The following is a 27,632-nucleotide window of genomic DNA, read 5'->3' on the forward strand; positions in this document are numbered from 1 at the left end:
AACTAATTATTTTTCCCTCTGATATGCGACGCGCCCGCCGTAGCCGAGGGTCCGGGAGTGGCAATGCGTGATGTGCTCCAAGTGGAGCGGGTGGACTGAGAGGGAGTTGGGGGAGGAGGAGGAAGGGGCACAACAGGAGTAGGTGGTGCGTTTGGAGACTTGAGGCGATGCGCCTGAGAGGCCGCAGCAACATCGCCACCCGGTCAAGATGGGCATTAATACCTTGCCGCATCCCGGACAGTGCGGTCCGGTATGACAATGCTGCCACGGCGTGTAGTGGGTCTGGATCCTCTGCACCTTGGTGTTTGCGCTGCTCCGTCATCAGCTGGCCGTTGCGCACTGCTCGCCCCGTGCGCAGCACTCCCGAGGCCCGGTGCGATGTCCTGGGGATGCCAGCCGTAGAAACAATTGTGGCAATTTCCTCCCACGCCCGTTTAACCAAAGCTAATTTGGATGGATTTCTCCCATCCCCATAAAATGCCACTTCTCGGTCTTTTACAGCCCTGACGAGAACGTCGGTCTCCTCGGCTGTGAACCGCTCCTGGCGTGCGCCTGGCAAATTCACCATTATAATAGCAATCGGCCATGGAACAAGCGCGCCTGCTTTTAAAGGGAATGTGAGATGACGCTGTGATTGGTTTATTGCACGTTACGCCCAAACCACACCCATGACTAATGTAGCTACTTCAGACCAACCCATTTTAGATTTGCGTCGGGCGCAAGAATCATTTATCCCGCCGGCATAATAGCAACAGCGCCTGAGATCCGCCCACAAAGCTACTTGCGTTTTGCGTTTGACACTTGCGTTTCAGATCGTTAAGATAGAGCCCTAAAGAGCTCAGCATTGATCTGAAAGAGCCCATTATTGATTTGAACAAGTCAAGAAAGTCACTTGCAGCCATTTCAGAGCAGTAAGGATCCTAAGATCAACAGTACAACCAACAGTTTGTAAGTATAAAGTGCATGACACAGTTATGCCACTGCCACGATCAGGAAGAAAATGCAAACTATCATCTGCTGCTGAAAGAAAATTGGCCAGGATGGTCAAGAGTCAAGCAAAAACTGATGAAACAAAAATGTAGTTGTTTGGCCACAATGAGCAGCAATATGTTTGGTCACGAAAAGGTGAGGCCTTTAACCCGAAGAACACTGTAGGCCTGCACGATATGAGGAAAATCTGCGATGTGCGATAACACTGTTCAATATTGCAATGACAATATAACTTGCGATAAATAAACAAATATTGAAGTTTGCGTATTAATAACTATACTGTTAATGATGGCTAACGTTAGTTTTGAACTGTTTATGTAGGTCTTTATGGTTGTATTGGAGCTGGTGATGGATGTTGGTTGTGTTTCCTCTAGAAGTTGCAACAACTGCTCTGCATACTTTACACAATACCTGTGTTTGTAACACGTAGTCTCTCCTGAATCCAAAATAATTCCATATAGCGGAAGTGCTGTTTCTTTTCACCACAAGGTCTTCGTCGACCACATTTTCATGGCTTTGCTCTCCTCCCTCAGCCATCATAACCTGGCAAACACCACCAAACTGATACCGATTAATTTTGTCAGGGTAGCCAACGGCTAGCTTGGGCTTCATCTGATTGGCCCTTGTATCCAGGGCTCCATCTGATAGGCTAAATGTTGACATGCTCAAGGTGCATGCACGGCGTATGTAAACAAAATTATTTATCTTTTCATGGCGTGTCAGGCAGCCTTTTGCGATGTGTTTATTGCAAATGTTCATATCGCGATGACGATGAAAATTTGATTTATCGGGCATCTCTAGTACCTACTGTTAAGCACGGGGGTGGTAGTATTATGCTGTGGGGCTGTTTTGCTGCCAGTGGATCTGGTGCTCTAAAGAAAGTAAATGGAATAATGTGGAAGGTGAATTATCTCTAAATTTTTCAGGATAGCTTAGAATTGTCAGCCAGAAGATTGGGTCTTGGGTGCAGTTGGGTGTTTGAACAGGGCAATGATCCCAAACGCACATCAAAATCAAGATGCTGAAAAAGTCATTGGAGCTGAAGACTGTCTTTACAAGTGTATAAAACTTTCGACTGTATATGAGAATTCATGATTGTTCTCAGGGGCCACATCTGTGAGGTTTGCCGTGTTTAAGTCTTTCCTTCTTGACTATCTTTCTTTTTCTTCCATCCTTTCACCTACATTTTTCAGTGGGTTTTCAGTAACACCTAAAACTACTTAGGGTTTCCCCCCTAATAACCTCATATTTACCGCTTGTTGATGGTAAGTAAGGATGTTGTTGTACATGAATTAGTATCATGGTGTGCTTTGCTTAGTATTGGCCTCATAAGGTGGCACTACAACACTAATAGTCATTCTCCCTTAATAACAGTTAATGTAAATGGTATATTCTATAACAACACACAAACCTAAAGTGTTGATAGTGTCCAAATAAAACTTTGACACTTAATAACCCTCACAGGTTGTACTAGTAATGGGACCTCACAACAATGTGGGACAAATTCTCAGTTGAGAAAATCCTAATTTAGAGTTATTTAGACACCCTTAACATTTTTGGAGTTTGGTTCAAAATAGGCCATTTATATATTATGTGTTAATAAGGGCGAGTGAATCATCTCATAAGGCCCCTACTGAGCAGAGCATGAACAACAGCTTCCTCATTTACCATCAGTAAGCACTAATCAGGTGGTAATAAAGGGAAAACTCTTTTTAATGGCCAAGTAGTCATGGTCATGCAGACTAAGGCGTTAAGAAGTGCCTTATAATGACCACGAAAGAGCAGATATTTTACAAATATGCATGTTAATAAGTGATAAGTTAATGGTTATTATGTGTACCATAAATTAAAATGTTTTTCTAATGTTGTTGTTTGATGTGCCAGGATCCTGTCTCTTTTCTGCTGTTTGTGTTTTTGTGAAATTACGGTTTTCATTCCACTGATTCTGAGCTTTTGTCTGCCAATCATATACACATTCTTCCTTTTCCGTTTAACTCAATTACTCAGTACTCAATTTCTTTTATAGCATTACACTGTCTCTGGTGTCTCCTACCCATTATTTTACCCACCTCATTATTTTGTCCTTCCTCTGTTCCCCAGGTGTTGCAGCCAGCTCTTTCTTTACCTCAGGGAAGTATGCAATCGACCCGGAGTTGAGAGGGGCAGAATTTGAACGGATCACACAGAACCTGGATGTCCATTTCTGGAAGACCTTTTGGAACATCACTGAAACCGAAGTCCTGTCGGTGAGTAGACTGTTAATGCTCCTTTTCTGTCTCAGTCACTCACTCAGTCGCTCATTCACATGCACACATACACATACACATACACACACACGAATATGCTCCTATAACGTCTGTAATCTATTCCCGGTGTCAGCACTAATGCACCACACAGATATGGGTGCTGTTTTTAATTTTAAAACTGTACCGGTGATATTTTACTTTTCCTCTGATAGAAATACCTTTCTATCATTATGCATGTCGGCCTACAGGCCGTTGGTAATAATAGAGTGGAATTCAATTTATTCAATAGGGTTCATGATTTATTCATCCGGTTTCTCTTACTGTTCAGTGACCTGGCTCGCTCTGTAACTTGCACTCTTCTCTTTCTCTCCTCTCTCCGCTTCCGTCTTAATTCTGTCTCTGTCTTTTTTCCTCCAGAGTCTTGCCAGTATGACATCCACTCAAGTAAAGGTGAACCGGGCTCTTTCTGTGCCCCCTGTGCCCTTTGACCTTCCCCTGGCGGCCAACCACAGGGCATCTGTTACTATAGCTCCTCCATCAGCGCACATCGGCCCAGCTCCGGTTCAGATGAGGCTCATCTCTTATGACTTACGTGAAGGACAGGTATTTAAATCATTATTCTGTTCACACTATAATGGCACATTGGAAAATGCAATAAAAACCCTCATGATCTCAAGTTTTGTGCACAATTAGACTAGATATTTTAGATTTATGAAGTATTTGTTGTGTGACCTAGTTTATAGCCATTTTCCTCTACTGTCTCCTTTAAAACTACTTTGCATATACCAGTCATACAAATTCTGAAGATATTCTAGCAATGTTTTATAGCATATCTGGTATTTTTCCCGAGCTGCCGAAGTAAACTGCTGCTTCGGCTCATCCTCATGGACATAATCCCCTTCATTATGTCTCTCTCTATCTATTTCTCTGTCATAGGTATCACTCTCACTTTTTCTACTCCTCCTGCCTGCATAATTCTCTCCGGAGACTCACCCTCTCCTTCCAAGCTTGTTCCCCTCCTTTCTTTGTAGCCTGGCACTTAACCAGACATGCTATCAACAAACACTTTCAGCTATTGATCACGCTCCAACGAAACAACAGCTTCCTTTTTAATGTCGCAAAATACAAGTCTGCATCAACGGAAGTCCTCCCTCGCAGACACAGCTTCCCCTCCCTCCTTGTCTGTTAATGAATGGGAGTTAATGTGCGTTCATGCAGGCGTGGGGAAGGCTGGCAGCAAGCTGCTGCATAGCAGCTAGTTAATTCCACTCTCAAAGGAACCCTCTTGGTACCACTCGCAATAAATATATTAACAATGAAAACAAGTCTTTGTTTGCAATGCAGACAGTCTGTGGGCAGTTATGCAATCATCACGACCTGTTATCACGGGATTTGTTTTAACTCTTAGACCAAATCAGCTAATTTTAATGATTCTGTCACAGTTTTTTTCTCTCTTTGTGTTAACTGATTCATCTTTCTCCACCTCTCCATCTCACTATTTTCAGGACAGTGAGACTCTGCTATCTCTCTGCCGTTCTGAGGGGGGAGCCATCTCTCTGTCGCTGGGGCTGAAGACCAAGCGTCTCCCCTCGTCTCCCTGCCTCCTGATCCACTTCCACGGGGGAGGCTTTGTCGCCCAGACCTCCAAGTCCCATGAGGTGAGATGGTAGTCTCCAACTAGTATATATCCTTCACTGACTATTAAAGCACTGGACTAGTTGTATTTTGCAAGAAAATCTGAATCCAAAATGTATTTATATCATGTAATATTTGGATTCTTGTCTCTATGTAACTGTATTTATAATGGAAAAGTTGGTAAAAATGCAGGAAACAGTGGTGTAGTATGTCACGTAGCATCTACATATCCAAATGCTGACAGCACTACACCTCCACCATTAGACACCTGGCTCAGATATTGTTTTTCCAGGATTTGAGCCAGCAGTTATCCAGCTAAGTTCACCTTCTCATCTCTTCAGTGCTTCAACTTCTGACTGTGTTTACTTAAACTAATTGCTATAGAACCCAAGTTAATTAAAGTGTTGAAGGGTAGTTGACAGCGGAGGAGCAGAGGGGGTTACCAGTCTGAGTCTCTTACTATGTCAATAGTGTGGCACTTAATAAGCCGTTAAACTAATTATATTGTAATTAATCCCTGAAAACTTGATGGAGACAGTTTGCCCTCCCTCCATGCGCTCTTTACCAGTAAGGTGCACACAGAGCTGGCTCTTCTCTTTTATGTAAATCATTGCTTCCTGTCATTCACTTCATCCTCATCCCCGTTTTTTTATTATAGAGGAGGAGGCCATGTCCTAGATTTAAAATCTACATCGCTGTGATGAAATAAAAGGGACTACAACACACACACACATAAGCTTGGAATTCAGGTCTTAAAATTGTGTTGGGTCTTTCTTTGCTCTGAAATGAAAATTTTGTTTTGTCGACCAGTTTTGTTGTGAGGTTACATAAGAACCACAGTAGGAAATGGCGACTGGAGGAAGAAATCAACCTGTTTTCTTCATCTTAATGAGAAAGCTAATTTTAACATGGTTTGTGCCCACTCCTCTCTCTGTTCGTGTTAAGCTCATCTGGTCATCTGTAGCTGTGTTCGGTCTTTATGTGGCATCAAGCTACTTATAGCAACCACAAGACAGAACTCTGTGAAATCGCCAAGGACATGGGCATCCTTGATCTGCAGCTGCGTAGCAACCAGAGGATGAGAGGGAGCAATCAAAGAAGGGGGTGAACAGGGCTGTCATGTTGAATTAACGGAGAACTGTACAACCCCGCAGAGAAAGATTACCCGGGGCACTAATGGAAGACTTGTCAGACTATCCTTCTCTCTTCTTCTTCTAGGCGCCCTTTTTTTTTTATTACATCCTCCCTCTCAATCGTTCTAATATCTCACAAAATCCTTTTTGCTCACTTAGTGTCCTTCAGTGGAAGGAGCCTCTGCTGCCTGTGCCCAATGATGTTGAGATCACAGGAATGGATGCGCTGGCATCTGTGCATTTAGCAACTTGACTGCGCACGAACACACACACACACACACACACACACACACACACACACACACACACACACATACACACACACACACACACAGAGTGTTTAGCCACTTAAGGTATAAACTTGCAGATTAACTGTGCCTGTCTGAGAATGAGTGGGACTGCAGCTTCCCCTCCGTTACAGTGAGTGTATGCTTTTTTTTCTTTGTGAACATGATGTGTGTCTGTGAGAGGAGTTTCCTAAGTCATGTAAAATTAACCAGCCTTGGTCACAGCTCAATAAAAACACATGCACTTATGTGCACATGTACACCACTCTGCCAGGTGGGCCATTTGCTGCATTTCCGTTGCTCCTTTTATGCAGGCACATGATGAATGGTCTGACTGGCAGACCTGCCCATGGACTCTGGCATATGTTGACATTCACTGTAGCCTGACCAACAATAGCTGTTATTTACACACAGTTGCACACACACGCATACACACCTTTGGAGCTGCAGATTTGTACAAACCCACACCAACCTGAACAGTGCTTGAACTGATTGCACACTCCCTTGTCAGCGGTCTCACTCCAAGATTTCTTGTGACAGGCAGGACTTTGAGACAGCACAGCTGACTGCTGGAGCTGCTACTTTGTGTTATCTTCATGCTAACTCACGGGTCGGTGAGGCGACATGCAAACATACACACAGTGTGCTTTAACTGGTATTGTGAACGGAGAGCTGTCGCTTTCGCCGTCAGCACTGTCATAGCAATGCAAACGGGTGCTGGGAGAAGATAAAGACAAAAGAGGAAAGGACGAATGCTTTGTGCACGGAATATTTTGCCATGAAGAGTTTTGATTCCTTTCTCACATTTCAAGGTCACTGCACTGCAGTTTGAAAGTAAAGCACTTGCCTTAGGTTGGCATTAGAATAGTAAACACTTAACCCGACTGTAGCAACAAGGAAAGGAAATCACTCAGCATTCTGACAGGGAGTTTGTTTGTGCAGTCAATCCCTGAAATTCCACGCCATTCCTTTGTCTTTATCTTTTTCCTTCATAGCCAACTAGGACATGTGGGAACCTTCTTGTTATTACTGTATGAGAAAAGAAGAAAGGAAATGGAGGTGACCATGAGGGCAACGCTCATTTTGCCTTTGTCTAGACACCAAGTCAGAAAGCAGACAGATGACATCAGAGGGACACATAATTTTCATAACTTTTCATCCTCGCTTCTTAATGTTCACAACCCACGCATCTCTCTCCCACCACATTTCTTTTTCTCTCTGTCTCCCTGCCCCTGCCTTTTATTGTGGCTGCTGTTGTTTCTCATAAATTTTACAACATAGAATATATTCACTGTGAAATTGTGAGTGTTTTTCCATTCATAAATTCAACCCGGCATAATCTTGTTTTCCGTCTTGTTCAGCCCTATTTGAAGAGCTGGTCCCAGGACCTTGGTGTCCCCATCCTGTCAGTGGACTACTCTCTGGCTCCTGAAGCCCCTTTCCCAAGGGCCCTGGAGGAGTGTTTCTACGCCTACTGCTGGGCTCTGAGAAATCACCACCTACTAGGTACACAGTATTGTTTACTCCAGAGCTTTGACATTTTATCTCCTCTGTACATTTTCTGATTCCTTTTTTACTGTCATGGGAGAAGTTGCAGTTGAAATGATATATAAATTTGGCAGTTAGAAGAAAGTAGTTGATTAGAATAATGAGCAGGCACAACTAAAAGGGGTAAAACTCACTCTCAGAGGGAAGGTGTCCTGTGGACTGCTTCTGCAAATCCTTTCCTCCCTATATCTCTCAAGCAGGCACTGTGCCTATTGTTATGCATTATCACACAAATTTTGATGCTTAATATTCAGGCAGAAAACAAAACAAATGACAACTGGATGGTCTGGGGTACATCCGACCACTGAAGCATGCTGTGTCAAATTAACAGTGATGACAATGTAATATGTCTGTTGTAGTACAAGAAAACAATTTCACAGCCGTGAGGCAGACAGTAAGACAACAGCCCCTCAAAGCAGCCACATATTCAACACTGGAGAAAATACATTCTGTTACTTGATGTCTGTGACACTTTTTTTTTTGCATCTCAGTGGATTTCTCTTAGATGCAGAAAAAAGCTTTTTTTTCTTTTTGTTTTGTGTGTTCCATTTTCCCCATTGAATTCTGTTTTGTTTTCTTTCCCTCTTTTTCTTCATTTTTTTTCATCACTGTCCCATTTGTATCTTTCCAGGTTGGACTGGAGAGAAAGTATGTCTGGCTGGCGACAGTGCGGGAGGCAACTTGAGTGTGACGACATCGATGCGCGCTGCTGCTTTTGGTGTGCGAATGCCAGATGGCATCGTGGCAGCCTACCCAGCTACCCTGCTGACCGCCTACGCTTCACCCTCCCGTCTGCTAACACTTATGGATCCCCTGCTGCCACTCAGTGTGCTCTCCAGGTGTCTCAGTGCCTACGCAGGTAGGCGTGCGTGTGTGTGTCTGTGTGTGTCTCTGTGTGTGCCTGTATGTTCTGTGAAGTTGAGAATTAAGTTAAGATGTATTTTCTTTCTGTCAAGCATTTCTGCATGTCTCTGCTGACTGCCTCTTCACACCATTCATACTCTGAATATAATGGTCTGGACTGTAGTTGTAGGTCTGTAAACAATAATGATTAATAACCTAATCATGTATGCTACTTGTGTAGCATAAATTATGAGGTTGTTACCTGAAGTTAAGATGTTGTTTTTCTTCATCGCTTTTTCATCATCAACTATCTGTTCAATTCCTATTTTATTGATTAGCTTTTATAATCATGGAAAATGTTAAAAAAGCAAGGTTTTCAAAGTACTTACCATGTCTGACCAGCAGCTGAAACATTATTCAGTTTATGATGAAAAGCAAGCAGCTTTTACAACAGCTCACAGTAATAATCAGTTATTCAGCTAATGTCTGTGCTGCCAATCTTTGAGTTTTAGTACAGAAATAAATGATCATATAAATCATCTTGGATTTGACTGTGGTCTAAATCTCTGATATATGACATAAACCTGTAAAGATGACCAACAAGCATTAAGTTGTATATTTATTTAAGAATGTACAAAATATTCACAAAGTACTATCTCTCTGAAATGCTCCAGTATCATCCAGCTTGTATTGTGTCTAACATCAGCTCAACTTATCAGCAAATTGATTTTTTTTTGTGTTGTGTCATTAATGCATGTTTGCAAGGAGAAACTCTCACAATTCTGCTGATAAATTGTCAGTAGGTGGTAAAATGAGCCTAATATCAAGGGATATTTTCTATCCTGTTTCTAACCCTTTCAATAACTGAAATAAACCACTAACAGTTTTCTATTCACTCCTTCTGTCATCACTGTGTATCACGGTCTGTAATACAAATTGCTCTGTGGTAGTATTGAACCCGCTCTCTGTGGTTTTCTTTACTTTGCTATTATTCATCTCCTATTATCTGTTGTTACTCATTCATGCTTATAGAAGAATGACAAAAACACTTTTATTCTCTGTAGTTACATCTTTCTCTCCTTGCTAACCTTTCATCCATACCTCCTTCGGCAGGCAATGAGCCGCAGACAGAGACACAAGTAGAGAAAGTGAGCACGCTGAGCCTGGTGAGGAGAGACACAGCGCTGCTACTCAGAGATTTTCGACAGGGAGCCTCCAACTGGATCCACTCTCTGCTGGATTCCAACAGAGCCTCAGCCCCCCCCAGCACAGCTGCAGAGGCACCACCAGGAGCCACTGGTATACCACCGACTGCGACTGAGTGCATGAGTGTGTTTTTGCGTGTGTGTGCAGTCAGGTGTTAGCTGAGATGTGGGTGGAATAAATGTGTTCTGCTTGGCAGCTATTGTGTTTCAAAGTTCTCTGTAGATGCAATCTGCTCGTGTCTACAGCTCAGATCTTTGTGTGTGTGTGTGTGTGTGTGTGTGTGTGTGTGTGTGTGTGTGTGTGTGTGTGTGTGTGTGTGTATGTGTGTGTGTGTGTGTGTTGTGTGTGTGTGTGTGTGTGTGTGCCGCCCACGTTTTCAGTGTGTTCATTAAATCACTATATTTAAGTATTATGAGTGCAACAACATCAACAGCCCCAAAGTTCATTACCATATGGAGGAGTTTATTGACATGGATCCCCTTTATTCAGCATTTAACTAACCAATTATCGCTTCATCCCACCCTGTTGTGTAACACCCCTGCTGCCCCATTCATATCAATTCACCTCTTTGGAGCAGCCGGGCTTTGACAGTAATTGTTAATTGTAGCCACCGTAAATCTGGTGGCGAATCGTAATTTCCCTGGTGTCCCCTTAGCTAAGGTGACACCCCCACAGCTGCAAAACCCAAACTAATGAGAATGTCATTGGTTGGTGTACATTATTAAAAGGCCATCATGGTGCTGAGATGGTTCATTATTAAAGAGATGGGAGATAGGTAGCGCTTTGAGAAGAATCCAGCCAAGACGTTTCCTCCAGCTGTGTTTTGACAGCTCGGGGCGGGCTGATGATATCACCACGACAGCACTATTTGAATTTCCCCCACCCACCTCTCCTCTCTCTTTTCTGATACATCCCAATTTGCATTTTGGGCTTTTAACTGTTGGCTGTCAACCAGAGGACATATGATAAGTAGAAACCGAAGTAGAATAAGTGAAAGTGGTTGTGTACTGTAGGCGTATTTTTTCCTGTGTCCTCCAGCTGCGATCGACCCCCAAGTACATTCGAGTATCCTCTTTATCGTATATAAACTATCCAATGTTTTTTGTGTGGCTACTGGTTATTTTTTAAAGAGGTCATATTATGCTAATTCTCGTACTTGGGCATCCTAGTGGAATAGGTTTACATACTTGCACACAATTTTTTTTAAAACATTATTTTTGCCGCATCCATTTTCAGACTGTCTTGAACGCTCTGTTTTAGCTACAGACTGAGACACTTTGCCTCTGTTCAATCTTTGGAGAGTTTCACAGGCACATTACTTAACTGGCAGGATGTAGCCAATCAGAGACAGAGAAGGGCAGGTCTTGCTGAGCAAGGTAGTGTGATTTAAAATTACACTGCTACAGCAGTAGCAACTGTATGTCTCTTGACTGAATGGAGTGTATGTATTTTATAATAAATTTATAAAAATATATACTTAAGTAACGCTTATGTTACACATAAGTTAAGGAAAAATAACGTGAATTTTTTGCACAATATTGACCAGATATCAGTACGGCAGCTAAAGCGAACCTATGGGGGCAGACATCCTTAAGTTTCACTTTCGGTTATGTCTGCGGTTATGTTCGCTTTAGCTGTCGTTCTGATACTCGGTAAATATTGTGCCAAATGTTCTCGTTATTTTTCCTAATGACAGCACTCGGTAACCTCTATCAACAGGGATATGGGTTAAAAACGGCCGAAGTTCTCCTTTAAGGAAGCAAAGGCTCGACAAAACCAGTTATTTTTGGCAGTCCAGGAGCAGTGTTTTCTGTGGGTTAGAGTAACTCCAATTTGTGTGGACTTTGGGAATTATGCAGACCTTTTACATGCACAAGAATGCTACATATTGCACATAAAAACTGCAGTATCCTTAATGCCTTTTCTTTTCAATTTTGTCTTCAGTTTTCCCAGTTGTCTCATTCATCTCTCTATCTCATTTCTTAGACACAGTGAGGAAGAGCATTTCAGAGGCATCCATCTCCTCTCCTCACGCTGACCCCCCTGTACCATCAGAGCCTTCAGAATTCCCCAGCAGGAAATTATCTGTGAAGAGCCAGACTTGCCAGGATTTGGGATCCCACCACAATGCCACCTCTCACAGTTCACCACTGCTCTCTGAGCGCACCGTATGTCACGCTTGAACATGTTTACATTTAGATTAGCATGCTCTTAGCTGATGCTCTTATCCAAAGGAAGTTAACAGTATTTAACAGCTCACGGATGTTGCTGCTTAAAAGAACACTTGTTTGTTAGTGGGGATTGTGGTGGGATTCAAATCCTGTGATTTAACTCCCACAAGGTCTTTTAAATGTTTGTAATTTGATGATTATTATTTGCACCAATGCCATGAAGAGAATTCAAACCAGCCTCATCTTTGAGCACTGTATCTCTACTTTCATACCACAAGCTTTAAGACGATTTAGCACACAGTTGTAGCCCTTGTAAAGATGTTGAACAGTTTATAAGCATGATGATTTTGGCCCTCCGTCATACAATGCCACATGCCCTGCAGTGATGTGAATGTGTCAACTTGTTGAACTCAGCTGAGATTATGTCACCCATGCTTCGCAAAAAGATTTTCTCACAAAATGCTGACTGAATATCATGTTTGGTCATGCGGATACTGTCAAGGTAGTTCAGATTATCCCTTGCATGCGTTTTCACACAGGCAGACTGGATAAGTGGCTGGCTTGGGAAAAATAGCAAGCTGAGGTGATGTAAGATTTTAAACATGCTTTTCCTCCTTAAGATGGGAATCGTTCAGCCAACACTCAGGCAGTGAGCCAAGGTTTTTAGAATATTTTCACAAGCACAGTGCTGGTGTGTGTATTTCTAATCAAGTTTGTACTAAAATGTTTTATTTCCTTGCCATTACCCTCCCCCTTGACCCCTCAGTGCTGTCTAACCTCACCTAAATATTTTCCGATCTCTTTTTTTATGTAGCCAGAAGATGTGAATTTCTTCCTCGCCAAGGATGGAGATCCCTCCTTGCCCAGCAACCTGTCCTCAGTGGCCATACCACCCCCTGGTGGAGAGGAGGGTTCAGATCTGGAGCACCCGAGGGAGTTTCCCCTGGGATTTGAGCCGCTGCGTTCAGTGCAGCAAACAGAGATGAGGTTGCAGAGTTCTCCAGTGGTCAAGGATCCTTTCTGCTCTCCTCTGCTGGCTCCTGATAGCATGCTGAAAGGACTTCCACCTGTACATATTGTGGTAAGAAGAAGCTACAAAAATCCTTCTGAACTTAAAGGGGGGCACAGTAAAGAATTATAAAATGATTATGTAATCTGAGGCTGCAAATTACACATAAAAAAACGTGCTGCCATATCATTTTATCTCTTACTGATGGTCTCTTTAACGAGCCCCAGGATAAAGTATGAATACAATTTTTCTTTAAAAGACGACCGCTCTTGTAATAGAGTGCTTGATTCTCCTAACTCCGCTCATCTTTGAAGAATTTTGTAAAACCCATTTCCTTCTGGTTTTCTTTTTGTCTCTCTGCCCAAGGTACAGCAGTAACTGGTCATCAATATCCATTTTCCTTAGCAGCTGACACAGCTAGAGCGTGCAGTGCATGCTTGGCACCACTGTTTACAGAAGGTTATCTTTAATCAGTATGGGTGCTCACATCATTATAGTTAAAATTGGGGATGTCCCGATCAGGTTTTTTTTTACCCCGATACCGATTAGAGTCCTTTTAATTTTTAGTAAATGCCAATACCGAGTTCCGATCTGATACTTAGCCTTAACTAATATTTTCCCAGATAATACAGCTGCTTTAAATAAAAAAAATACCTGCATCTGTTATTTGCCATTATTTTGTTGAAACAAAGTATATGCTTTCATATGGCTCTTCCTTATTCTGCATATGCTATTGCAACATTGGCCTACCATCTTCCTTGTGTTAGCAGGTGAGTCTGTGATGCTCCACTGTGACAGCAGACCCTCGTGTACAGCCAGCTGAAATGTGTATGTGACGCAGCCCACGCTTGGTACCTCCATATCATCCATTGCTATTTTTCATATTCCTTACGTTGTCACGTAAAATGACGTGGACGTTGCCTGTCTATTTGACATGCGTTCAGCATCTCCTCGATTGCCTGTTTTACATGCTCTGCTGTATGAGACCCACGAAACTAGTGCGCATACCGGCACGTTGTAACTCGAAAGTGGATTCAATGTAATGTAATGCTCAGATGGTAGGGCATACCAGGGATTCAAAAACTCCAGGTGATGAGGAAAACCCTGATCCTGTACCACGGAGATGAGCTGGTTATCCAGAGCGATTAAATTAGTTACCTTCTCTGTAATATTTTTGGCCATGCCGCTGTCTCGAGGATATTTCCTTTTGAAAGTATCCGCAAGTGTTTGCTGCTTCGGTTGCTTTGCCTGTATTGCTTGAGTGAACTTGTTGTTTAACTTTGAGTGTTTTTTGTTTTTTATATGCCGTATCAAATGAGTAGTATTAAATGGTATGGCAGCTCCTTTGTTCGCCCTCTGTGCAGCCGTCATATAGCAGATGTTAGTTGTCGCCGTTGGACTGCTTTCACTTACTAAATTAACCACTTTTCACACTGCAGACACTTTAGCCACAGGTTTGCCAGAGTAACGTTAGGCGCGTGTCTGAGGTCTGCCACAAATTGTGCTCTGTCGTAAAAAAAAAAAAATGCCCATATTGACCTGCAAATCGGATGGGGACATCCCTTTTTAAAATTAGAGTTAAAATTATCTCTTGGTGTAGACAACCCTTTATGCAGTTAGATACACTTGGGTCAAAAGTTGATCTCAATTTGAGTTTTAAGCTTGAGTTTTTAAGTCCTTGCAACTGTCTGCATTTTTGTTGCATGAAGGATCCTGATTGTTCAAATGTTTATTCCACATGTTTAAAAATTAGCGGATATGATAATGTGCGAGCATGCAGACCATGATGAGGAATGTTAATGGAGATGGGAGGAGCAGCAAGGGGGTTTGAGAAGTAAAACAAGGCAGCCTCAAAATGTCAAGGGATAGAGTACCAAGACTTTACACTGCTTACATTGTTGTATCGGAGTAAGACAGAGTGTGATGGGAGAGATTGGGAGGGGAGATGAAGCCTGCCTGCTCTCTCATGTGAGAAGGGTGTTAATATGAAAATGGGGAAATTGGTGCTGATTTTAAAGTGGCTGGAGTGAGTCAGCGAGAATGTAAAGAAAGCAGGGACAAAAGCGAAGCTGGGACGCTTGGCTTCCTTTTCTTCATCCCTTAATTAAGATTCTTGACATGTCTGAAGGGAATCCTAATTTGCTTTTCACCATACCCCCCTCTCTCCCCCTCTCTTCCCCTCTCTCCCCCTCACTCCCCCTCTCAGGCTTGTGCATTAGACCCCATGCTGGATGACTCTGTGATGTTTGCCAAGCGTTTGAGGAACATAGACCAGCCTGTCACTCTGTGCGTGGTGGACGACCTCCCCCATGGCTTTCTCAGCCTATCGCAGCTCTCCAGGGAGACGAGGGAAGCTGCCAACGTCTGCGTGGAGAGAATTCGAGCTGTCTTCACCCAGTCCGACACACCCCCGGAGCCACGCAAGCACCGCAAGCTGGAACGGACCGATAGGGGTGCGTCGGCCTCTTCTGGGGAGGCAGGTACTCTCTATGTTGGCCCCATTGAGGGAGTGGAGCTTACAGCCGGGAAAGGAGCTAAAATTGCTGATGGGGAGGGCTTAGTTGCTGTGGCGGCCCAGAATAACACAGACTCTGGTGGACCTTGAATAAGGCTTTATAAAAGAAAAGACTGCAGTCACCCAAGGAGTGAAGAGAGAAAGAGAAAATGAAAGTCAGACAGATTTAGGCAGTGCAACGCCTAAAAGGGAGAGAGGAAGTATCCTAAAACAAAAAAAAAACAGAAGGCGGGAGGAGGTTGGGGTATTCTAAGAGATTGTTTGGATTTTGAGTGACAAAAAAACAGACAAGCAATGCAATAAAACTTTATCTGCTTTACAATTCTTGCTGCTCGTCAGTGCAGCATCCTGCGCTGATACAAATCTGCCAGACAAAACGAACACACCCACAAAGACAGTCATGTTTTAGAATAAAATGGTAATTTAGCAGCTACTTAGATCAAAGCACTCACCCACACACCCAGCACACATACTTAACAGAGTTGCCGTTAGGCAGCTGAGACTTGGACATAAAGCAGCGCAGAAGATTCTTGAGACGAGGCCTGAATGGGTGATTCATCTAGGCCACGGCAGTCATTTGAGGCCCCAATCAGACAGTGGTAGGAACACTATATGCTTCTGTATAGAGTCATCCCAATCGAAATGGCCACTTGTCCTTTACGGAGCACTCTAAATCACACTTAATAACTCCACATTGTGTTCTCCATTACGCCAGTTTGGCAGTCAATACAGCCCGCTTTGTGGATAGTAACTCTGTTGACTCTCTCCCAAATAGAATTACAGAGCTAAAACACAACAGACTGACGGGCCCTAAACTGGATGAATTGATTCACTTGTTTTTTGAGATTCTGTTACAGTTTTTAATCATATTATAAACCTATGCAGTAGTATTACTTGTGTTATTTATATCTTTTTTTTTTTCTATTGCTGTATTCTAATCCTTGAATCATGACAAGTTTGTCTGTTGGTTTGTACACTATATTGTTTGTTTAATGTAATCTTGTGCGATTTTTTTTTTCCACATTTGTGAATGTGTTCAATATTTACCTCTGCTTCTTTGGCACAGCTGCTCCGACATACCTTGCCTTTCCGATTAATCTCATATCCTACTTGTAGTAATACATACCGATGGGATAAAGTGTAGAATCTTATGCAGGAGCACAGTGCGCCGTCTAGATGCCGCCTGGTGTTTTTTTATAGTGTTGATAGTTCTGATGCAAACATTGCATTTTAGTGATTGTTACAGTGAATTTTGTGAAGATGCACTGAAATACATTATTTTCTGAAGACAAGTACATGCTTGAAAGCCTGGTTCCCACCTAAAGAAGTCTTTTTAGAAACACTTAGATCTCTCGGATGTCTGAAAGAGGCAATATAGCTTTATTATTTTAAGACTGGAAACACTTGCTCTCCTCAAGAATTGAGTGCGAGAGAAAGGGGCATCCCACCCTGAGCTATCAATACGCATTTTAAACTCCACTTCGCTGATTTCCTCCCAGGTCGTCCCCACTCCTTGCCAGGCGTTATTGCTCACTCTCCGTCTCTGTACAGTATGCAATGTGTCAAAATACCACTTCTCTTCAGCCAGGGTCTTTCCTCCCAGACAATCTCTTACTACAAATCGGAGGCTTTTAGGCAAAGCTCCAGGACCCTTAGCAAGAAAAGATTTTGTAGGAGTGCTGTGTAAAAGCCACTGAACTTGTGTTTGGCCGACTGAAAGTGGACGGTGGTCCAGATTTCTTTGCTCCCCACCATTACATTCATGACTTTGTTTTGGACACTCCTCTGAGCATGTTGCCACCGAAGCACTTTGAAGTACACGAAAATGTCCTTCGGAGGGTCAGTTCCTCGATCAGGTCCAACTAAATATAGAAGCCAACAATGCTGGCACTGTCCTGCCCTTGCCTGGTAGCAGGACCAGGGTTGCCAAGTCTGTCGAGAAGGGATGCTGTGTGATGAATAGGATTTAGCTGAAGCTCCGAGTGCGAAATCCTCCCCCCGTAGAAGAGCAGGATTTTCAGCAGCAAAGTCATGCTACAGGATTAGCCCATGCTCACTTCTGTCAGCTCGCAGTACTTACCGCAATATTTTTAGTCAGATTGATGGAGAGAACCAGGGCCGTGAAGAGGAAGAAAGTAATACACTCATCCTCTCGGAGATGCTGGGCTGAAGTTTGTACTTGCTTTACTAGCCGCTGTTTATGCTCACTCTGCACTTTTGCAGTTTTGATTTGTCGATCCATGCAAGTGTATTTTAAGCTAGAGCTTGTACATTTTTATTTCTGTACTGGTGCCTGTGTGTGTGACTCAAGTGGTGTTTGCATGTGCTCATTCACATGATCGAGAAACATGAGCTCTCACAGGAGCGTGCCCTCGTTGTTTGTGTTCACATAAAGACAGGAATGGCACTTTACAGTCAAGAGACTATTCACAGTATTAATCATCTGTCATCCATCTGTTGTCTTTGAAGTCCATAGAGTGATGAAGAAATCAGTACTGAAAACACCACCGCCTGTGAAGCCCTGCAGGGTTGACTGGTCATTTGCACTTTGTTGTATAAATTATGAGCGACTAGAAAACTCAAAAATTCACCAACTTGTTTTTTTATTCCATATGCCTCTTGTCCTTTATGACTGACCACTCATGCATCAGTCTAACCTGAGTGCAGGTGATTGACCCAGCGCTGCAAACTCATCTGTGCAAAACACCAGATGGGCTCTCTGCTCAGTGTTATAGTTTCCCAAACTCAACTGGCAGTTTCATGGTTCCACCTCTGCTTATATGCTGCCTTCAGTTCTGAGCTGAAATGTTTGATTTTGTGTTGTTTCAATTAGCGTTGCTGCCTAATTAGTGTGTCTGTTTCTCGACCATCCACAGAACAACTTTATAATCACACATTTTCCAAACTTTGTGTAGTCATTCAGTTTAATGCTGCTTTTCTTTGGTGGTTGAATTATCAGGTATTACAGCATACCTCCACAGATTTACTCATCGAAAACTCTTCTCGTTGGAGCTCCTTCCTGGCTCCATGCTGATTTCGGTGACGTGCAATGCAAAGTGCAATGCTGCTACAAACATGAGCTTGCTGCTTTATTGACGAGGTCTTAGGTAAAACTATGCAGTAACACACCAGCATCACGCCATTTTTTGTTTTCAGTCTTCAGTCTTTTTATTATTGTATTGCTGTGTTTGAATCACCTCAAGGCTGGACTTCATAGTTATCATACCAAGCTATATAAAACATGTTTAAGATTGAATATGATTCTTTCACAATTGTGTCAGTGAGTTCAACTGTAATCAGCTGCTCCTCAGAAATGATTCCAAACCAGAAACACTTTGATCTTTGATCAGTCAGACATCCCACATGTATGGTAAAATGTTGTTTATTGCTGTATAGTTATATGTTCGAATCACCTCAAGGGTGGACTCTGATTGTGGTGTATGGACTGCTATGATAACACTGTTCCTGGAAACAAAATTATTTCACAGTTGCGTCAGTGTCTTCAACTGATGTCAACTGCTCCTCAAAAATGTTGCCAAGCGAGATACACTCACGTGATCTGTCGTTCAGACTTCCTACAGTTGTGGTCGAAGTTCCAAGCAGAACCAGAGACTCTAGCCTGACTGCAGCCTGAGTTTTGTAACGACTGTTTGGAAGCAAATGAGGTTCATTGATATTTTGAGCTTGTTAAATGATGCTCACATATGATCTGACAGCCTGCAGTTGTATGTCACCTTTTTGCGTGCTTGTGAAGAAAAAATGCATGCTCGAATCTGAAAAATTATCACAAATTCAAGTTTGTCAAGGTGCAAAGTTTTTGTGTTAAAAAAGAAAAGGAAAAAAGATCTGTAGCTATAGAAATATTTTGTTATTTTATCTTAATTCACACATTTTAGTAAATGTATGTATTTTTCCACTTGCGAACAAAAGGTATTATACAACAGCAGGCTGTGGAAGAAGAAAAAAATTTATGTATTAACAGCGCTTATTTGCTTCCATAAAGATGTCTGTCCTCGCTGTTTAGTGTTTGCTGTTAACTGGCATCATTGAAAATGCAGGTGCTAGCCAGTGTCATAGCCCGTCTGCACTCCGTATGCAAATCGCTCCGCATTGTAAAATGCATTTCTGATGTAGAATATGATTAGCCTTTTAAAAGAAAACAAGCCATAGACTGGAAAACAAAGGTGTTTTAAGTTTACTTGTTTTTTTTACTTTTTAATTTTCTTTTGTTCAAAACACCGCAAGTGCAAACCTGTGAATAAAAAAGAATGTATATGAAACATTATATGATTCATGTAGATATTTTAACTTTCAGATTTGTTCATCTGATTGCTGGTTGATTGCAGAGTGATTGAGTTGGACTGCATTTTCTTTGCAGGTTTCATACTTACATGTAATTTCAGAATCACTGCGAGTAGGCTGGTGTCTTCCTTTTGCTGATTTTTATCTAAATAAATATATTCTCCCATGAGCCTGCTGTTCTGTCGTGTTTTATCTCATGAATTAACCTTTCCTTTGCGCTGATCAAACTAAAGGTTAACGAAAAGTCACTGAGGATTTAAAAAAAAAAAAAATAGAGCTTGTCAGTGATCTATCTGGCCAGATATTCTGGATATATCTGATGGTTTTTGATGTATGATTGTGTTTGATAATAAAAACTCTTAATTGATTTTGCCAATATCTTGATTCAGTCAGGACCTATCCCAGGGAAAGGTCAGTTACAAAGCTGACCTTTTGTAAACAAAAGTGTCAGATCAAACCCAAAAAAATACACAATGCAGAGACATCTCTGTATTATTCATTTATCATTGCTGGTGTGCACAGAGAAAATGGAAAGTAACCGCTGTGATGCTACTTCATATTCATATTCCAACACAGACATTTCAGAGGCAAGGATTTATTTACACTCCATCATATTTTATCTGGCAGCTTTAGCTATTTTGCGAATGAGGATTAAACACACCAAGGTTATAAAATATGGTTTTATGTGGATTAACAACCCAATGATATAGACATTGTAAAACTGGCTCCCCTTTGAGCATCTACAGCAGTAAGATGACAAGACATGTGGCATACATGTGGTCCAGTGGTATACTTACAAATATAATACTTTTGATATATAAAGTAAATTCTGTTGATTTCAGTAATTCCTTTATTTTGAAAGCACATATCATACATACTTGTATTACCTACAAGTATTTGACACAGTGCTTGTAATAGCTTAAAGGTGCAATAAGTAAAAATTGGCCACCTGTTGAGTTCATACTCCCACCACATGGGGGCAGCATATCACCAGAGTAGCCGCTAAAGTCTTGTTCATCTGTCACCAAAACCTGTAACTTAAACCTTGTAGAGCTGCTCCTGTATATTAACAGCTCACAGAAATGACAAACTCCTTTCACATAACTGCAGTTGTCCGTATGAGCAGATGTATTGTGATTTTTCATCTTTGTTAGTACCTTCTCTGAGCTGAGTTGGCGGCCACGCTGGTGTTGGTGACCTGTGCTGAGTATGACGATGAAGTTCACTGAGCAGATCAACACAAAACTAGATGATATTTTACTATATTGACTTCGAAAAGTATTTTTTTGATTTTAAAAAACGTGTGTGTGATTCATGACACAATTCAAGTGGGATTAAAACATTATTTGTCTTTTCTCCATTAACTACTATACAAAGTTTGTCCTAAATAAGTTTCCGTGGGGTCCACCGAGAGGGCCATGACTTCAGTTCTCTTTAACGTTTAAAAAATCATTTTCGAAGTCAATCAAGTCGCCTTTTGTCATAATCAAAGTAAAATATAATCTAATTTTGTGTTAAACTGCTCCGTGGACTTCATCGCGTCGCTCAACACACATCGCCAACACCAGCATGGCCACCAGCTCGCCACAGAAAAGGTACTGATAAAGATGAAAATGTCAAAAAATCTGCTCATAATGACAACTGCAGTCAAATGAAAGGAGAGTTCATCAGTATGTGAGCTGCTAATATCCAGGAGCAGCTCTACAGGGTTAAAGTCACAGGATCAATGTGTTGACGTCGCTCATGCCACTGTAGGCTGTGTAGTCTTTATAATGACGTACCTTCAGTCTTATATTTCACTAGTTTTAAGACAAATTGTGACTTTGTTGACTTGCAAAATGATCTTTTAAACTGACAAACATCATATATGTGATTCATGACACGATTCAAATGCGATGGTAAAATGATTTGTCTCTCTTCATTCACTACCATACAGAGCTTTTCTGAAATAAGGTCGCATGAGAGAAACTGGAGGGGTCATAAAGTTTTTTATTGACGTAACATAAAAAACTTTAATCTCCTCGCATTTTTTGTTCATTTTTGAACGTTTCAAACTATAAATATGACACATTGCCCCTTTAATCAAACCTTCATGAGTGCTCCTTCCACTGGTGTGTTGATCTACAGGACAGGAGTGCAGGAAAAGTGACATAGTTTCAGGAAAGTCGGCGTTGATGCGGCAATTAGATAACATCCCTGCTGATATGTACGCCGGTGATCAGTGATGCAGTAATGTGCGTCAGGAGGCCAGGTATCATCTGTCTCGGCGCTTCTTCATTAAAGGTGTGTGACCTCTAATGAAAACATGATTGCAATCAGTGATGGCATTTTTTAATGTGTGGACGTGTCGCATTCTCAGAGGCACGAGCGGAAAGCGGGAGCGCGCACTCTGTTAACCCTCCCCAACCACACACACACACACACACACACACAGCATCCTCTGTTCCAGGGGGCCACAGACAGTGAAAGCGCCGCCGAGAACGCGCTCCGTGCCCGAGCCGTTTCCTCCTCGCGCGCTCCCGCCTCAGAGACAGGGCTCGTGGAGAGCCCGGAGAGCAGACGAGCGACAGCAGGGGAGAGAGAAAGATGGAGGTGAGGGTCGGGGAGAGACTCCTGTGCCTGGCCGTGCTGTCCTGCGTCTTCTTCGCGGACTCGGTCCTCGGGAAATACGTCAAAGGCATCGTCAACACCAAAGAGGTGAGCGCTGCCGGCTTCATTTGGCTCTTTTCATTAGTTGCGACAATGACACCGTCACAGACCGAGAGCAGCGGGAAAGGGGACTCGACTACGCAGGTGTCTCTGTGACTGTGCCGCGGGCAGACCGACACACAGACGGAGAGCCTGTGCCCGAAAATCCACCTTTAACTTGCCTCGGATGTCCACGCGCCGCCGCGTGAAGCGCACTCACCTCTGTTCCGCCGTGCAATTGCGCGCCATCTGCGCGTGTGTCATCTGCGGCGTATATTTCACCCTCATTACAGTCTCTGGCATCACTGTAGCCCCGCTGAGCGGCATCCCGCCAGTCCACCGCAAAACAATCCAGCTCGCCCAGCTGCGGTCGCACATCTTCAAAAACCAAACGCTTTTTTTTTTTTTTTTAAACGTGCGTGGTGTTTCTGCCACGCTTAAATGTAAATGAGATTCGTGTTTGTGTTGAGAAGCCGTTACAGGTGTGCGTCATATGGTTTGTGTTCTGGGGCTCAGCGCTGGATTGTGTGGAGGGTCCTCTTGAGGGGACAGACACACCAGCAGCCGACATCTCCTCCGAGTTGAACATGTTGAAAATGTGCAGCTGGGCAAGATGCACGGAGCTCTTGTGCTCCATGAGGCTGCCACCTGCTGTGTTCCTCACCCACCCCCTGCTGCTAGTCTCTCGAGTTCGTGGATCAAGTTTGTAGTGCCGATCGCTACCATTTCTTCTTGTGAGTTCAGCAAGACGGGCCACTGTGCAGACAAAGTAGGCTGCATAACCCTGCCATCAAATAAGCCTGATTCATCCTCGTGCAGGACATTGTGGTAATTCTGGTGGGATTTCTGCAGAAACACATGCAGCAGGGGTCTTATTTGTGTCTGTGAAGCAACAGGGGGCACAGCTGACCTCTCAGTCTGTGAAGTCAGCTGTGCCCAGAGATTCAAACCATGCTGTGAAAAGTAAGAATTAATTCAAAATTCTATATTGGAGGCAGACAGAGTTGTGAAGAAGCCTCTTGGATGAGAGCTTAACGTCCTCAAGAAGCTGAAACAAGTGCAGCTATTGCCATGACCTGGATGACTCAGAGTCATCATCAAATGAAATTAATGTTTCGCAAACAGGACAAAAATAAGAAAGAATACGTATGACACTTGAGCTGTTTCCCAGAGCTAAAGCTGATGTGTGTAGATTTCTTTGTTTGCCTGACAAGTCTGTCGAGAATCATGTAAATCATAGAGGAGCAGCCAAATTTCACATGCGAGAAGCTAAAAACCACCAAATTATTTCAAGTCATGAAAGTCACAGTTTGTTGTTAAAATTGGCAAAATGCCATTAAGTTTTGTGGAAAACTGCTTAATTGTCTTGCTCGATATACGTTGCTACAATCCCCTGGATAGGCTTCAACTTAAAAGAGGTCTAACATAATCGATGAGTTCAGCTGCAGTTAGAATAATGTTTAAAAGTTTATTCAACAAACCACAAACCAACTAGAAATAACTCATAAATTCAAAACGATGAACTGATGGGTCGACCAGAATGCACCAAAGAAGGGCAGCCACCCGTCGGAGCGGTGGCTTAGCCTCTACCCTTAACACGTCACTAACAAACTAAAATAAAGCTGCAAAAATAGCTCCACGAACCCATCGAATAACCCCAAAAGAAAACAAAAGCTTGACCACAGAGAGAGAGAGAGAGAGAGAGAGTGAGAGAGAGAGAGAGAGAGAGAGAGAGAGAGAGAGAGAGAGAGAGAGAGACTAGTTCCCACCTCCTCTTATTGATTTAGTGTCGATGAGACCGAAGTAGTTACACCTGAGAGAAAGAAGGACAAGACATCAGTCTTACATCATAACCAGCGAGGACGGAGGGGAGGAGCATGTGACATTAGTCACCAACACTGACGTGGCCATCTCCTCGGCACCGAAGAAGTTTGAAAAATAGGTGAAAATCACAACAAGTCTGCCACACTGACAGCAGGGATTATGTGAGTCAGTGAGTCAGGAACGGCTCCACAAGGTTTTTTGGTTATGGGCGTTAAACAAAATGATGTCACTTCACTGTTGGGTGTGTAGTCTTTTGGTCTAACACTTGATTAGTTTTATGACAAACTGACATCCTCGAGTTGCCTCTCTACTGTTGCTCCATGACTAAATGATAAAATAGTTATTATTGAATTGTAAAGGAGACGTATTATGCTCATTTTGAGGTATTTTGGGATAATACTAGAATAGATTTACACGCTTAATGCTCAAAAAGTGCATCAGTTTTCTCACACTGTCCCAGCTGCAGCTCTGTGTTCTCCCTCTGTCTGTTTTAGCCCCTGTTTCTTTAAGGCCCCTCCTTCTGAATACCCAGTCAGGTCTGATTGGCCAGCTCACACACACCTGAGCCAACAGAGGAGTCTCTCACAGTGTCTCTGGTCGGCTCTGTCATGTTGTTGTGTTGTTGTCATGTTCATGGTCGGCTTCCAGTTAGCTTCGCTTCTGCTGTGAATATAGATAGAAATGATGCAAATGTGTGACATGGTGACATTATGATGTCACCGGAATTAAATACGAGACTACTGAAGAGATGTTTCGGGCACTTCAGGAGCAGTGTTTTCTGTAGGAGAGAGTAGCTCCCAATTGTGTAGACTACTTTTTTTTTTTTTTACCTTTCAAGACCTTTTACATGGACAAGACACCTTTTTAACACACTGAGGGAAAGGAAAAAGCCGAAAAAGCATAACAGGTCTCCTGTAAATCTCTTTCATTCGCGTCCTCAAGTGTTGATACCTTCGGCTTTGTGACCAGCATGATTGATGAGGAGGGAATTATGTTGTTGCACGCTTTGGCTCCAGTCACATTGTAATGGTTGTTAAATGTTGTTGTAATAAACAGAAAGAAGGGTCACATGTTTAGAAATTTCCCTCTGTTGAAACACGGTGCGAACATTTTGCGCCAACATGCGCACTCAGGTGTTTCCTGCACCATAGATTTTCTTGTTTTGCCAAAATGCAACTTGACAGCAAAAAAACATTGGAACTCTCAGCCACTGAGCACCGCTATATCACCTTACTTGTAGATCACCTTACTTGTTTCCCCTCCACAGAAAACAGAGAACAGAATCTATCAGACACCAGGCAGTTTGAGCCAACAAGCTTTAATTCCCACTCCTGCTCACCGACTTGTTGGGCTCACATTCCCCAAACTGTGACGACAGTAAATCTAAAAAAAAAAAAAAAAAAAAATGCGGCAAGAACTGAGAGATTGAAGTCACCGGTTTGAATCCCCGGGATGACGACGGGGGATCTGAATGGATAAATTGAACAGGAGTCACTCAACCATCCATCATGGCTGTTCAGATGCCCTTGAAGGCAGCGCTGAATCTGCACCTGCTCCAGTGGAGCTGCTCAGTGGCCGGCAATAGGTTGCACTGGGCAACTTCCAGGTGTGTGTGTGTGTGTGTGTGTGTGTGTGTGTGTTTGTGTGAGTCTCCTGCTCGTGAGTAGGAGTGTATCAATTTCTCTTTACCTCTGCAGCAAATAAAATATATAGTTTTGTTCAACCTGTCTTGTTATATAAGGATGCAAATAATAGGTTTTACATAATAGATAAATCTCGCATTCAAACTGTTTCATAGGGCTGCAACTAACAGTTATTTTCATTGTTTATTTTCTTGATTAATGTTTTAGTTTGTTTGTCTTCAAACTTGGGCAGCAACAAAGGATTAGTTTCAGATGTGGCAAAAATACACACAGTCTTTAATTATGTAGAACGTAAAAGTAATCCAATTACAGGCACTGACATGTACTCAAAGTATAAAAGTAGAATGTATAACTCTGAAGGAACTTTACACCAGCCATTTATGTGCATAGCTAACTGAACCTCCCATCGTATTAACATAATTCGAAGACTTTTAAACTTAAAGGTAGAATCAGTGGGATTTATCCGAGATGTTCCTAAATGCAGCAGAAAGAAAGTTGATGGTTCATTGTTCATTCCCTGGATGTCAAATACCGACATTTCTGGTTGGTAAAGCCTCTGGAGCAGCAAAGAATTGACAAAATGAGAAAATCCAGGCAGATGGCTGCAGGGTATCTGCATATACGAGACACTATCACGCCTTTTCTCCCTATTTGAGTCTCCCTCTCTGCATGCTTCTTCTTGCTACGTCTGCTGTACGTGATATGCTCTGGTAGGTTCGAATCAGTCTTGTGAATTTGGGAAGGCGGCGTGCAATGACATGAAATAAAAACAATTCCCGTCAAATGCATTGAATGGAAAGTAACGAGCCTGTTCTGAATATATAAGGAGCAATAAGTTCAGATATTTGTGTTAAAATTAAGGGAATAAAGTTAAAAAGTTGAAGAACAATGAATACTCGCTTTGCTGATCAGTCGAGTTTCGAGATGTTTGGTCTAGAAAATAGTGAAAAAAAGTGTTTCCCAAGTTGACTTCCTCAACCAAAAATATTCAGTTTACTCAAGAAATCAGAAAGTATCCACATTTAAGAATTATTTATCAAAATGATTGGACATTAATTTGATATCCGTTAACTGTTCCAGCTCTCAAATATAGTTGGCTCATTATCATAAAAGGCTATTTGAAAAATAAAAATGCTAATATGTACATTTTAGAGGCTGATGCTTGTGGATTTTTGGCAATTTTCCTTGAAAGATTACTGAAAAAATTGCCAAAATATTTAAAGATGGATTTTCTAGTGATTTATTAATTGATTGATGGACTCATTGTTGTGGTTTTACTGTATTTTTGGAAAGAAAATGCCTATTTCTTACCTCAAAAGATTTTTCTTGAACCTTGAAGTTGTTTTTTCTTGCCTCGCTCTTCTTGCTTTTGAACCGCTCAAGGACCATTTGACAACCTAGGCAAAACATCAGAGCTCTCAAATGACGTCAGGCAACACCTGACTTGACATATTGATATTGTGTGTGTGTGTGTGTGTGTGTGTGTGTGAGCGCGCACTTGGTGTGTTCTGTTAACACTACATCACTCGTGCTCGTGCCTTTCTACCCCAAGGTCGTCCCCCAACTCTAATGCACACCCCCTCTCACGCATT

At 42.4% G+C, this 27,632-nt stretch overlaps 2 protein-coding genes across 3 annotated transcripts in view; both read left to right on the forward strand.

Moving 5' to 3' along the window:
• The window catches only part of lipeb (lipase, hormone-sensitive b), a 33,179-nt gene extending 13,125 nt beyond the window's left edge, over window positions 1–20,054 (forward strand). For both annotated transcript variants that reach the window (XM_030393851.1, XM_030393852.1), the window contains 9 exons: window positions 3,091–3,236; window positions 3,654–3,839; window positions 4,742–4,894; window positions 7,653–7,797; window positions 8,471–8,698; window positions 9,796–9,981; window positions 11,875–12,056; window positions 12,874–13,140; window positions 15,275–20,054. In XM_030393851.1, the coding sequence (XP_030249711.1) occupies window positions 3,091–3,236; window positions 3,654–3,839; window positions 4,742–4,894; window positions 7,653–7,797; window positions 8,471–8,698; window positions 9,796–9,981; window positions 11,875–12,056; window positions 12,874–13,140; window positions 15,275–15,673 (1,892 nt within the window). In that variant the 3' untranslated portion in view covers window positions 15,674–20,054. The remainder of the gene's footprint in view (window positions 1–3,090; window positions 3,237–3,653; window positions 3,840–4,741; window positions 4,895–7,652; window positions 7,798–8,470; window positions 8,699–9,795; window positions 9,982–11,874; window positions 12,057–12,873; window positions 13,141–15,274) is intronic.
• A 2,270-nt stretch (window positions 20,055–22,324) lies between these two features.
• The window catches only part of tmem145 (transmembrane protein 145), a 51,158-nt gene continuing 45,850 nt past the window's right edge, over window positions 22,325–27,632 (forward strand). Inside the window, exon 1 of the mRNA XM_030393567.1 lies at window positions 22,325–22,582. Coding sequence (XP_030249427.1) covers window positions 22,472–22,582 — 111 coding nt within the window. The 5' untranslated portion in view covers window positions 22,325–22,471. The remainder of the gene's footprint in view (window positions 22,583–27,632) is intronic.

This window comes from Sparus aurata, chromosome 17 (assembly GCF_900880675.1).
Source record: "Sparus aurata chromosome 17, fSpaAur1.1, whole genome shotgun sequence".
Taxonomy (NCBI): domain Eukaryota; kingdom Metazoa; phylum Chordata; class Actinopteri; order Spariformes; family Sparidae; genus Sparus; species Sparus aurata.